We start from the raw sequence: 13,238 nt of genomic DNA, 5'->3' as shown, positions 1-13,238 counted from the left end.
AACAACTACTCATCAGCTCAAATGATTCAATCCCTTCCATAAAAAGTCTCACGTGAAGTGGAATTTCTATCATGAAGAAATGCTAATTTCCATGATCTATATTCAGCACTCGAGAAGAAATACTGGTGTTCACCTGTACTTGCATTGTCATTGCTTTGTCTATCATGATGTGCTCCCTCATTTTACAGGTACAAAACCTGACTTGATTACACAGACCCTGCTGAATGTCCCCTTTCCAGCTGCCTGTCTGCACCTATGCACTTCCCATGGTTCTCCTGCTTTGCCCTCCCCTTACTCTTGGATCATTCAGACCGCTCTCACCAACCCAGTTGCTGCTTTGAGTTTCAGTGAGTTCCAGCTCGCCCATCTCTCAGCAGTCTGTTTAATGGTTTCCTTAGCAAGAAACTCATCATTTATCATTGAATTAGTATGATATGGATTAATATTAACACTACTATTAAAAATTTCCTATTAATCAGTGTAAAATACATCATGTACAGTCATCCTTTTGGGAAGGTAAACTTCACTGGAGGCAACAAAATGAGGAACTTGAACTTTATTTTTTTTTTTGGTTTGAAAACTGCAGCATCGTTTCCTATTCTTTGTTTTTAAATAGGAAAAACCCTGCTTTTCCTACCCTAAGCAGGGCTCCAAAGGAGAAACCCTAGAACAGTGTCTATAGGAGAATGATGCTCTAAACTGAAATGCAACAAAATTCAGCCTTTAAAATGAGGAAAGATTTCTACTAGTTGCTCTTTGAAATCTTCCTCCTTAACTACACCATGAAAGTTCTCCAATTAGCTCTACAAGTCTTAAAGACGTGAAGAAAACTGTGGGAGAGATATGGCTGCTTAGGACTTTCTCTGTTTTAATGAGTTCCACGGTGTATTTTGGTGCTGAGTCAATGAAACTCAGGTACTGAGAGGAGAATGATGCAACTGCTTGAGAAAGTAAAGTCAGAAGGAAAAGTTGAAGTGATTTGGAGTATTAATGGGCCCCACTGAGGGCTGTTCCTAACAAAGCCTCCCCAGGGACTTGTTAGGGCAGATCATTGGAGGCCATGATTGCAGACAGGCAAAGCGCTGTGCTGAGAAAAGTCTTGGTTGGTTTTGGTGAAGCAGAAGGGCCAAGGCCTGAGCCCAGCGCCTGGGAGGGGAGATCCTGCACCCCCACGTCTGGCTCAGGGCTCTTCTTGGGGTCTCTATGATGTGGTGGGCAGTGTGATGCCATGAGAAGAACTTCATTAGGACACCTTCCAACCCCTGCACAGGGTATCAAGGAAGCAAAGAGGCCCCATTGCAATGACTCTATCTCGTCTCCTCAGAAGCTCTAGCCAAAGGGATAGAAACGTCAGGGCTGTTGGGGCCTTCCATTCTTGCCAGCACCCTCTGCCTTCTCCTCTGCAGGCTTTCCTATGCTGTCCCACTCTTTGCCCTATTTCCTTGAGGTCTGCAGACAACCATCTCTGTCCACAACCTTGCTCTCATCCCGGCATTTCCATCATCTCACCCATGTCTCGACAAACTTAATCAGCTGTTCCTTAAAACTTAAAGTCATGGTGTGATCAAAGACACTCTTTGGGTGACCTCTGTCACTACAGCACTGCCCTCTGAGGGACATTTCTTCCTCCTCATGTCCCATGCCAACATTCCAAGGTGCACTTTGTGGAAGTTTTTGTCTCCTGCTCTTTTCTCCTACCAAGGAAAGCTCCATCAGGGTGGAAACCACTCCTGAAGGAGGCATCCCAACCCATCAGGCTCCTTGCGGCCAAGCAGACAGAAGTCACCTCACCAGCATCTTCCAAGCCCTGGTCCTGCTGCTGGCCTTGCAGCTTCTTGGCTAGACACAGCCAAGCCTTGTGCCTCCTGCTGTCCAGTCCTGGCCTCAAGCAGAAGGGACAGGACAAGCCCTCTGCGGGCCTTCTTTCTGTCTGGGTCCTCCTGGGGATGGAGGCAGAGGGGATCCCACAGGCAGCATGCCAAGCAGGGGCCTTCTGCTGGCCTAGCAGGGCCACTGGCAGATGTCAGCCCCAAAGTGCCGATCCCAGGGAGAAGCCAAGGGTGACCTGCCACCTCCAGACACAAGGGACCTCACAGTCCCTTTGCGTGACACGTTCCTGCTGCTGCCCTATCAGCTGCAGAGACAGAAGTGACCTCCCCGTCACTGCCCCAGTCCCATTCCTCCTGCTGGGGCAGGACATCCTGAGGCAGAGCTGACCTCTCTTGTCTCTTTGAGAGTAGGGCTCACTTTTCTGGGTTAGATATTTAGGAAATTTGTTGGTCTGCTTACGGTGTCAGGTCTTTGGTTAGGTTATGGGCAAGCTTTGTGGATTAGCTTTTTGTTCTACATCTGCCTAGAAGTCTAGGTTTAATAGAGGATTTTAATGCTAGTGTTGAAGGCAGGGATTAGGGCGAGCACAAGATTAAAAGCAAGGGAATGGGCTATGGGCTGAGTTTTGCTTCATAGAATACTTTGAGTTCAAGCATTAGACTAGTGGATTCCTGTCAGGGTGTTGGAGTAGCATTTAGGTTTAGGGATTTAGGTTACTCTTTAGAATTGGGTAACAACCTTACTTCGATATTTTGATTCAGTGTTAAAGCAGCATTAACATTACCTGAAGCCTCTTACCTCTACAAAATCATTGTAGAGGTTCGCTCACCCTTCCCCCTCCGTCTCTAGGATGGGGGGAGAGAATTAGAAAGAAATGAAAACTTGTGGGTTGAGATAAATAGAAAGGGTTTATTAGGACAGGAAATAAGGGATAATAATAATAATAATAATTATAGTAATAATAATAATGTGTACAAACAAGTGATGCACAATGCAATTGCTCACCACCTGCTGACCGATGCCCAGCCTATCCCCGAGCAGCCGGCCACCCCACCCCGGCCAGTACCCACATATTAATTGTTCAGCATGACGCCAGATGGTATGGAATACCCCTGTGGCCAGTTGGGGTCAGCTGTCCTGGGTCTGTCCCCTCCCAGCTCCTGCTGCACCCCCAGCCTGCTCGCTGGCAGGACAGAGCGAGAAGATGAAAAGTCCTTGGCCTAGTGTAAACACTGCTCTGCAACAATTAAAACATCAGCATGTTATCAGCGCTCTTCTCATCCTAATCCAAAACATAGCACCCTACCAGCTACTAGGAGGAAAATTAACTCTGTCCTACTAGAAACCAGGACAAATTCTATACCTAAAGGTCACAACTTGCCTGAGATTAACTTCAGTTAAACTAGAAAACGGAGATAGACAGTTCCTTACTACGTAAATACTACAACCAGAATCAGTTTCTTCAGTGTGGCTTTCAGCTCCTGGTTCCTCATGCTGTAGATGAGGGGGTTCACTGCTGGAGGCACCACCGAATACAGAAATGACACCATCAGGTCCAAGGATGGGGAGGAGATGGAGGGGGGCTTTAGGTAGGCAAACATGATAGTGCTGATAAAGAGGGAGACCACGGCCAGGTGAGGGAGGCACGTGGAAAAGGCTTTGTGCCGGCCCTGCTCAGATGGAATCCTCAGCACTGCTCTGAGGATCTGCACATAGGACACCTCAATGAAAACAAAGCAACCGAATGCTAAACATGCACTAACCACCAGAAGACTAACTTCCTTTAGGTAGTCTGAACGTGAGCAGGAGAGCTTGAGGGTCTGGGGGATTTCACAGAAGAACTGGTCCACAGCATTGCCTTGGCAGAGGGGCAGGGAAAAGGTAGTGGTCGTGTGCAGGACAGCATTGAGAAAGCCACTGCCCCAGGCAGCTGCTGCCATCTGGGCACAAGCTCTGCTGCCCACGAGGCTCCCGTAGTGCAGGGGCTTGCAGATGGCAGCGTAGCGGTCATAGGACATGATGGTGAGAACATAAAATTCTGCTGATACAAAGAAGAGAGGGCATTGGCCATGGCTTTGGGCAGAGTGGTGGAGATGCAGCCCAGGTCGAGGAGGGCGAGGTTGAGGAGGAAGAAGTACATGGGGGTGTGGAGGCAGCGGTCGCAGGCTACGGCGGTGAGGATGAGGCCGTTGCCCAGGAGGGCAGCCAGGTGGATGCCCAGGAAGAGCCCGAAGCGCAGGAGCTGCAGCTCACGCGTGTCTGCGAATGCCAGCAGGAGGAACTCACTCACCGAACTGCTGTTGGCCATTTGCTGTCTTTGGACACAGCTTTCTGTTGGAGAGGATAAGGCAGAAAAAAGTTAGAAAAGGCTTCAATGAGGAAAACCTATTCCACCCAGACGATCCTCTCTCTTGGCAGAAGAACCGGTATGAATCTCATTGTTTCCATACGGATCTCTCAGTGCAATGCTTCAGACTTCTCTGAGGAAAACATGATGCAAGTGTTAGAGCACTCTCATTACAAGCCTCTCTCTTTGCAGAAGAAACTTTCTGCAGCTCTCCTGCTTGAGCTGCGGCTGGTGCTGGCTGAGAGTGGCACTGGGAGCAGGGGCTGCTGTGGGCTCCAGAGGAGTCCTTCCTGCTGTGCAGCAGGAGGGAAGCAGGAACATGGGGGAAAATCAACTCCATTCGACTTGTCGGTTCTTGCAAACAACTCATCTGAACGCCGAGCTGAGCTGTAGGGATTTTGTTTGCTTTATTTTATCCCAGTAGCCCCTGTAACGCTTAGGATAGGTATTGGATGGTTGAATGCCCTCACATTTCCTGGACACTCCTGCTGATATTTAATGGGAGTGTCCATTAGTGAAGACTGAGAAGAGCACTTCTGTCCACCAGTCCTGTTCTCAGCTCCCTTGTGTCGCCCATCTCTGAGTTGCACTGTCATCCCATTCAGGTGTTTCCCTGAGAAGGAACAGGAGAATGCTGCTGAGGAAGAAGGGCCACAGCAAGCCAGAGGGAGCCTGGGAGCTTCTCTTCTTTGCATGGCTGCAGGAGCTGCGGGGCAGCTGGCAGAGAGCCCGGCCTGGCCAGGTAGGGCAGGGTGTTCGGGTCTGACCGGGGGCACCTGGCTTAGGCCACTCCGAGGGGCTTCTGCCAGACTTCCTCACCTCGCAGTGCCATCCAGCAGGACCCCCAAAGCCTACTGCATTGCCCACTGCCCTCCCAGGAACAAGACCCAGCAGGAGACCCTTCCAGGACGTGCAGCTGCGTGGCCCTGCAGCCAGAGACGTACCTTGTCAAGGGCTGTGCACATTTCTCCTGCAGGCAGCTCTCAGCATCCTCCCACTGCCAACTGCCTCCAAGCCCTCTCTCCTTCTCTCCTCTCCCCGTGCCACCTGCGGTCAGAGCCCCCAGCCCTGCTGCGCTGTGCACAGGAGCTGCTCCTGGGCAGAGCTATCTCTCTGCACCAGGGCCCTCTTGCCACGAGCTCTCTCTGTCCCACGAGCCCGGCCCAGCTCAGCACCAGACGCCCAGCCCAAGGCATTGGAATCCCCCCTCGGGGGGCTTTGGTGAGGAGCCCACGAACCTCAGGCACTGAGAGACAACTGAAGACATCTCTCCAGAAGTCCAAGTCAGAGGCAAGTTTCCTGCAGTGTCCCCCTGAGGGCCAGCACTGACACAGCCTCCCTTGGAGCTCGTTAGAGCAGAGCATTGGAGGCACTGAGGGCAAGGAGACAAAGGCAGTGTGAAGGTGACCCTGATGTGTAGGAAAACTGGATGTGTGTCACCAAGCACAACGGCCAGGCCTTGACCCCCAGCCCCTGGGAAGGGAGATCCTTTCCCTTCACACCTTGCTCAGGGCTCTTCGTGGGGCAGGAGGAGATGGGGATGTGCATGGCCAAGTGCAGGAGAATGGTACGACCCCTGCCTGGTTAATCAGTGGGGATGAGGAGGTCCTGGTTCTTTAGCAATACGCTGTCTCTTCCTAGGCCTCAGTGACAGAGACAACAGCCAGAGCCATGGACACAAAGATCTCGGTTTGTTGGGACTTTCAGCCTTGCCTATTTCCTTGCTCCTCTGATTACCATAGTATTGTAGCGTCTCCCAGACATGCACCTCTTTCGCTGCTGGCTGTAGACCCTTGTCTGTGTGCTGTCATATGGGGTCTTAGCTGAGTAGCTCGTATGAGACCACTCGTGGTGCCCAGGCTCTCCTCCTCCTGGGCACTGCTCACTCAGCAGGGTCCCAGTCTGCCCTGATGTGCAGGGTTCCTCTTCCTCTGCTGTGGGACTGGGCTCTTCTCCTTGTAAAGGTCAAGAGGTTTCTGTAGGTAAAATCCTGCAGTTTCTCAAGGTTCTCCCACTCTGATGCTCCATTCTGACAGGTGTTCATGTCTGCAGGCAGACAGTTCCACCTTTCTGTGTTTGTGCTATCTCTGACAAGACAGCAGCATCAGGAGCTGCAGGGAAGTTTGGATAATACAGGAGTAACCAGCTGAATGGAATCGCAGCACAGAGTCACAGAAGGGCAGGGCACAGAAGGCTGCCAGGTTCCACCTCTTCTGTGCTTCCTTCTCATGCATGGTTTCATTTTGTCTGGAGCTGTGTCCTAAAAGTTATGGAGCTGTGCAGGGAAGTATACAGATGGGTTAAAGCCCAGGTGGATGTCAATCCATCTATTACTGTCAAAGACAATAAAAACTCTTTATAGAAACACTCTAATAATGGAGGATTCAGGAGCTTCATCATCTTTTCTTGTCTGTGGGAGGAAACCTGGTGACAAGAGATGAGGTGAAGGCTGAGGCACTTAATGCCTTCTTTGCCTCAGGCTCTAGCAGCAAAACCAGTTGTTCCCCTGGACATTTCTTCTTCCTCATGGCCATTGCCAACCTTCTAAGGTGCACTTTGTGGCAGTTTTTTCTCTCCTGCTCTTCTCTACAACAAAACAAAGCTCCATCAGGGTGGAAACCACTCCTGAAGGAGGCATCCCAACCCATCAGGCTCCTTGAGGCCTGTCAGCCAAGCAGACAGAAGTCACCTCACCAGCATCTCCCAAAGCCTGGGCCTGCTGCTGGCCTTGCAGCTTCTTGGCTAGACACAGCCAAGCCTTGTGCCTCCTGCTGTCCAGTCCTGGCCTCAAGCAGAAGGGACAGGACAACCCCTGTGCGGGCCTTCTTTGTGTCTGGGTCCTCCTGGGGATGGAGGCAGAGGGGATCCCACAGGCAGCATGCCAAGCAGGGGCCTTCTGCTGGCCTAGCAGGGCCACTGGCAGGTGTCAGCCCCAAAGTGCCGATCCCAGGGAGAAGCCAAGGGTGACCTGCCACCTCCAGACACAAGGCACCTCACAGTCCCTTTGCGTGACACGTTCCTGCTGCTGCCCTATCAGCTGCAGAGACAGAAGTGACCTCCCAGTCACTGCCCCAGTCCCATTCCTCCTGCTGGGGCAGGAGATCCTGAGGCACAGCTGAGCTCCTCAGAGCATTCCCAACCATTTCCTCCTTGTGGCCCACAAGCCGATCAGATCCATGGCCCCTCACACTCATCGGTGAATGCAATGGTCCTGCACGGCAACCTCATGGTTCCTGCCCTGCTTCAAGGGAACAAGAACCTAACATTGCGGGTTAGGAGAGGGTCTGAAGGAGAGGAGGTTAATGCACAGGAGGACAGGGTTTGGATGTCAGTTGTTCATGTATGGCATTAGGGACTACGGCGAACATTTCTGGGTGAGAGCTTAATCAAATATTTAGTGGGAGGGTTTGGTGTTGTGCTTGGGGTGTCAGGTCTGCGGTTAGGGTATGTGCAAGCTCTTTGGTTTAGTGTTTTGTTTAGGTCTGCAAGAACACTGGGGTTAAATAGAGCTTTTTAATGCTTGTGTTAAAGGCAGGGATCAGGGTGAGCAAGTGTGTGAAGGTAAGGGAAAGGCCTTATAGACTTATCTTTGCTTCAGGGGATATTGTGGTCAAAAATTTGAGCAGTAGATTCCTGTCAGGGTGTGGAGTGGCATTTAGATTTAGGTATTAATGTTACAGGTTAAAATAAGGTAAAGGCCTCACATGACTGCTTTAAGTCAGCTTTATGGTGGGATCAACATTACCTGAGCATTCTTACCTCTCCAAAATCATTAGCTTCTGCTGGCCAAGCTCCTCTTCCCTCCCCCAGATCTCACATCTCTCCTGGGCAGGCTTCTCCTGACTTCCCCATATCAGTCATCTTCTTAGGGGCAGCTTTCTGATGGCTTTCATGAACTCAGAGTATCTGTCTCACCTCGGTTGGCTACTCTGTTCCTGAGAAAGAAGCAGCTCCCAAGCCAGCAGGGAGAAGGACACAAAGGCTGTAGGAGCACCCTGCACAATGTGCCCAGCAGCTCTGCAACACCACAAAAGTGTGGTTCCTACCTGCAGTTTTGGTTCATATGGACAGGGTAAATTTTTGCAGGCCCTCCTCCAGGCTTTATGTTCCCCCAGACATGTAGGAGTCAGTGGTCCCCTCTGTGTAGAAAACTGAAAGCAGCCCTGAAGGATGAGTTAGGCAAATGCTGAAACCTCTGACATGACAACACCTGTTCAAGACCTCTTCCCCTATGGGGCCCACTTAGGAAGAGAGGATCTCACAAACTGTATGCAGAGCAGATGCATCTGGTGTCCCATCATGGAGACCAGCAGATGTGAGCCTAAAGGCACAGGTCCCAGCCAGGAGCCAAGGGATGACCTGTCAGCTGCTTCAGAAAAAAGTCATCTCACAGGCCACTTAACAGCCATTAGCTTCCTACTGGACTTGGAGCTTCAGAGGCACCACTGAGCTCATAATACCACACCTACAAAACACCCCCTTTTTGGCCCAGAATCTGCCCAGGTAGAAGTGATCTGGTTGTGATCCTTCCAGCCCATGGCACAGCTCCTGGGCTCCCAGTCTCTCTGACACACAGGAGCCAGTGCCGTGCCAGTTCGGGGAGGTGCTAGGGCAGGAGGGACCTTGCAGTCAAATCACTCGCCAGACTCCTTGGCTGGGGCTGCTGCGTGCCCTGGAGCTGCAGAGGTCTCCTCTGCCTGCTCACAGCAGATTGAGCCCTTGAGCTGTGGTGAGTCCACCTTGGAGGAGATCCCCCCTTAGGAGGGAAGTGCTGCAGCGCAGGCCGGCTGTGCCACTGCCGTGCCCACTGCCTGTCCCTGCCTGCAGTCCCAGCACAGCCCCACAGCAGCACTGGAACCAAGCTACAGGAGCAGCCGGGCCTGACCCAACCAGCAGGGCTCAGCACCAGAGGGGGGCAGTGGCAAGAGAGCAGCTCGGCATGCCCCAAGCGCTGGTGCTCCCTGCCCGTGCTGCTGGGATGGGACTCTTTTCCTCTGCAGCCCTGCACATGGCACTGCCCCTGCAGAGCCAGAGCAGCTCTCAGAGGAAGGAAGTCACACAAGGAAGGCAGTGCAGGCTCCTTCACTTTGTTTATGTTCACAGAGAGACGGTTCTCCTCATGTACAGAGTCTCAGTATATACATTCAACACGTACATACTGAAATGGAAGTGGAACAACGGGCTCCTTTCTTTTACTTAAATTCACAGAGGGCCTGGCTCCTCATATACAGAATCTCTGAGCTATACTTGACAGGTACATACAGTAAAAGAAATGAGATGAATCATTAGGCCGCACCTCGAGTACTGTGTTCAGTTTTGGGTCCCTCGCTACAGGAAGGACATGGACGTGCTCGAGCGAGTCCAGAGAAGGGCGACCAAGCTGGTGAGGGGTCTGGAGCACAAGTCTTATGAGGAGCGGCTGAGGGAGCTGGGACTGTTCAGCCTGGAGAAGAGGAGGCTCAGGGGCGACCTTATCGCTCTCTACAGTTACCTTAAAGGAGGCTGTAAAGTGGTGGGGGTTGGTCTGTTCTCTTACGTGCCTGGTGACAGGACGAGGGGGAATGGGCGTAAGTTGCGACAGGGGAGTTTTAGGTTGGATGTTAGGAAGTACTTCCTTACCGAAAGGGTTATTAAGCATTGGAACGGGCTGCCCAGGGAGGTGGTGGAGTCACCATCCCTGGAGGTCTTTAAAAGACGTTTAGATGTAGAGCTTAGCGATATGGTTTAGTGGAGTACTTAGTGTTAGGTCGGAGGTTGGACTCGATGATCTTGAGGTCTCTTCCAACCTAGAAATCTGTGATACTGTGATACTGTGATATCATTTTAATGGGCAACTTTAGCCGTATTAAAACAAAGAAAGTCCTGTAATAAAACACTCATAAATAAACAAACACACACAAAAATAATTATATACATAATATTAGTTGTTCTTGCAGTCATTGGCATTATTAGTCATCTGCAGAGGTAGAATGGAAATTTATTGCTTCCGAAACACATCTAGTCATCAATTTCCAGAGCGCATGCTTGAGCTCCTGGTTCCTCATGCTGTAGATGAGGGGGTTCAGTGCTGGAGGCACCACTGAGTACAGAAAAGACACCACCAGGTCCAGGGACGGAGAAGAGATGGAGGGGGGCTTCAGGCAGGCAAACATGCCAGTACTGATAAATAGAGAGATCACGGCCAGGTGAGGGAGGCACGTGGAAAAGGCTTTGTGCCGGCCCTGCTCAGAGGGCATCCTCAGCACAGCCCTGAAGATCTGCACATAGGACAACACAATGAAAACAAAACAACCAAAGACTAAAGAAACATTAAACACAAGTGCCCCAACTTCCCTGAGGTAGGCATCTGAGCAGGAGAGCTTGAGGATCCGGGGGATTTCACAGAAGAACTGGTCCACAGCATTGCCTTGGCAGAGGGGCAGGGAAAATGTAGTGGCTGTGTGCAGGACAGCAGTGAGAAAGCCACTGCCCCAGGCAGCTGCTGCCATCTGGGCACAAGCTCTGCTGCCCACGAGGCTCCCGTAGTGCAGGGGCTTGCAGATGGCAACGTAGCGGTCGTAGGCCATGATGGTGAGAACATAAAATTCTGCTGTAATCAAGAAGGCAAAGAAAAAGACCTGTGCAGCACATCCTTGATAGGAGATGGCCCTGGTGTCCCAGAGGGCATTGGCCATGGCTTTGGGGAGAGTGGTGGAGATGCAGCCCAGGTCGAGGAGGGCGAGGTTGAGGAGGAAGAAGTCCATGGGGGTGTGGAGGCGGTGGTCGCAGGCTACGGCGGTGAGGATGAGGCCGTTGCCCAGGAGGGCAGCCAGGTAGATGCCCAGGAAGAGCCCGAAGTGCAGGAGCTGCAGCTCCCGCGTGTCTGCGAACGCCAGCAGGAGGAACTCGCTCACAGAGCTGCTGTTGGCCATTTGCTGGCTCTGGGCATGGCGTCCTGCCCAAAGAACAAAAGCACAGTAAGATAGTACAGAATTACCTGATAATAACTAATTCCGCTTCGTCCCCTCAAACAGACTTCGGTTAGGTCCCTTTCATGAGTTTTAACTGACACTGACTGAGGATGTCCCTGGAATAAGGGAACTTTTCTGTGGTCAGTGTAGTAACCAGTCCTCACCTATAACGATAAGGAAAGGGGAACATGAGGTAATCCCTGATTAAATTCACTCCTGATATCAAGTGATTATCCACATTGCTGTTCCAAATTCACCCAACTGCATAGCAGGGCTGTGAGAATTTCTGTTTCTTTTTAGATTTTCATTCCTTCTGCACTCCAAGTGAAACCTTGTCGATCCTCAGATACAAGGGACTGTCCCTTTAGTGCAGACTGTCCTTCCCGAGGGGACAGCCAGTCTGTCAAAAAAGGCTGGTCTCTGCTGCTGGCATGTCTATGAGCTGAAGGATAACTACATGTTCACCAGAAAAGAACCAGGACACTGCTGAATCAGGGCTCCACGTGCCCATCTCCAGACCCATCACCCTGTCCCCGTACTCCCCTTCCCCCAAGCACCCCGAGGGCTCACTCCATGGGCATGTGAAACCCCCATCCCCAGGCAGCCTGGGAACAAGAGCAGCAGCAGCACGGCCAGGTGGAGAAGCCAGGAGGAATGGCAGCGTCTACTTCATATTGGAGAAACAGAGATATCTATCCTGTCAGATGCTATCCGCCATGAGCTGTGTTGGCTTCAGAAAAACTCTTTGGAAATCCCATTTACATGTTCTGCTGCCAGAGACTCACGGTGCGAAGGGCCTGCAGATCTGTCCTGCCACACGCTGCCCTCTGTTGCTGCGCTCCTCACTGCCTCCAAGCCCTCTCTCCTTCTCTCCTGTCCCCGTGCCAGCTGCGGTCAGAGCCCCCAGCCCTGCTGCGCTGTGCACAGGAGCTGCTCCTGGGCACAGCTGTCTCTCTGCACCAGGGCCCTCTTGCCACGAGCTCTCTCTGTCCCACGAGCCCGGCCCAGCTCAGCACCAGACGCCCAGCCCAAGGCATTGGAATCCCCCCTCGGGGGGCTTTGGTGAGGAGCCCACGAACCTCAGGCACTGAGAGACAATTGAAGCCATCTCTCAACAAGTCCAAGTCAGAGGCAAGTTTCCTGCAGTGTCCCCCTGAGGGCCAGCACTGGCACAGCCTCCCTTGGAGCTTGTTAGAGCAGAGCAGGGAGGACAAGGAGACAAAGGCAGTGTGAAGGTCACACTGATGTGTAGGAAAACTGGATGCGTTTCAGAAAGCACAAGGGCCAGGCCTTGACCCCCAGCCCCTGGGAAGGGAGATCCTTTCCCTTCACACACTGCTCAGGGCTCTTCGTGGGGCGGGAGGAGATGGGGATGTGCATGGCCAAGTGCAGGAGAATGGTACGAGCCCTGCCTGGTTCATGGCTGGGGGCGAGGAGGCAATGAGGCCCTGGTGCTTTACCGATAAGCTGTCTCCTCCTAGGCCTCAGTGGCAGAGACAACAGCCAGAGCCATGGACACAAAGCCCTGGGTCCTGTTGGGAGTCTCAGCCTTTCTACAGGCCTTGCTGCTCTCCACACCAGACTGTCCTAGGGACTTCCAGACCTGCAAATCTTTTCCTCCTAGCTCTAGCCCCTTATCTGTGTGGTGTCACACTGGATCTGAGCTGAGTCTGATAACTCAGATTTTTTGGTGTCCATGCTCCTCGTAAGGCAGCTCTGTAGGAAGCTGGCCTGGTTCCTGGTGAGCAGCACCACTGCTCGTATGGCATCCCTCGTGGTGCCCAGGCCCTCCTCCTCCTGGGCACTGCCCCCTCAGCAGGGTCCCAGTCTGCCCTGATGTGTGGGGTTATTGTTCTTCTGGTGCAGGACTGGGCTCTTCTCCTTGTAAGTGTCAAGAGGTTTTTATAGGAAAAATCCTTCATTTTTTTCATTGTTCCTCCACACTGATGCTCCATTCTCTCAGCTGTTAATATCTGCAGGCAGATGGCTCACCCTGGTGATGCTGTCTATTACAAGATAACTGCATCAACAATTGCAGGACAATTTGGACAATAGGGTATTTAGTGGAATAAAGCTGCATCATATCATCACATAATTATAGGGGATTGAAT

The 13,238-nt window shown here is 51.9% G+C and overlaps 3 protein-coding genes across 3 annotated transcripts in view; 1 reads left to right on the top strand and 2 right to left on the bottom strand.

Annotated features, from left to right (window-relative positions):
* LOC136787769 (olfactory receptor 14C36-like) overlaps positions 1-13,238 on the top strand; it is a 42,842-nt gene that overhangs the window by 16,763 nt on the left and 12,841 nt on the right. The gene's annotated exons all lie outside the window — the stretch shown is intronic.
* LOC136787542 (olfactory receptor 14J1-like) lies at positions 3,261-3,848 on the bottom strand. The gene has a single exon (XM_066984851.1). It carries the CDS (start codon positions 3,846-3,848, stop codon positions 3,261-3,263), a length of 588 nt encoding a protein of 195 aa, XP_066840952.1.
* On the bottom strand, positions 10,126-11,198 carry LOC136787770 (olfactory receptor 14C36-like). The gene has a single exon (XM_066985090.1). It carries the CDS (start codon positions 11,086-11,088, stop codon positions 10,126-10,128), a length of 963 nt encoding a protein of 320 aa, XP_066841191.1. The 5' UTR covers positions 11,089-11,198.

Source organism: Anser cygnoides, chromosome 30, assembly GCF_040182565.1.
Source record: "Anser cygnoides isolate HZ-2024a breed goose chromosome 30, Taihu_goose_T2T_genome, whole genome shotgun sequence".
Classification (NCBI taxonomy): Eukaryota; Metazoa; Chordata; class Aves; order Anseriformes; family Anatidae; genus Anser; species Anser cygnoides.
Note: the sequence above shows the minus strand (reverse complement) of the source record. Positions and strands in the feature narration are given on the sequence as shown.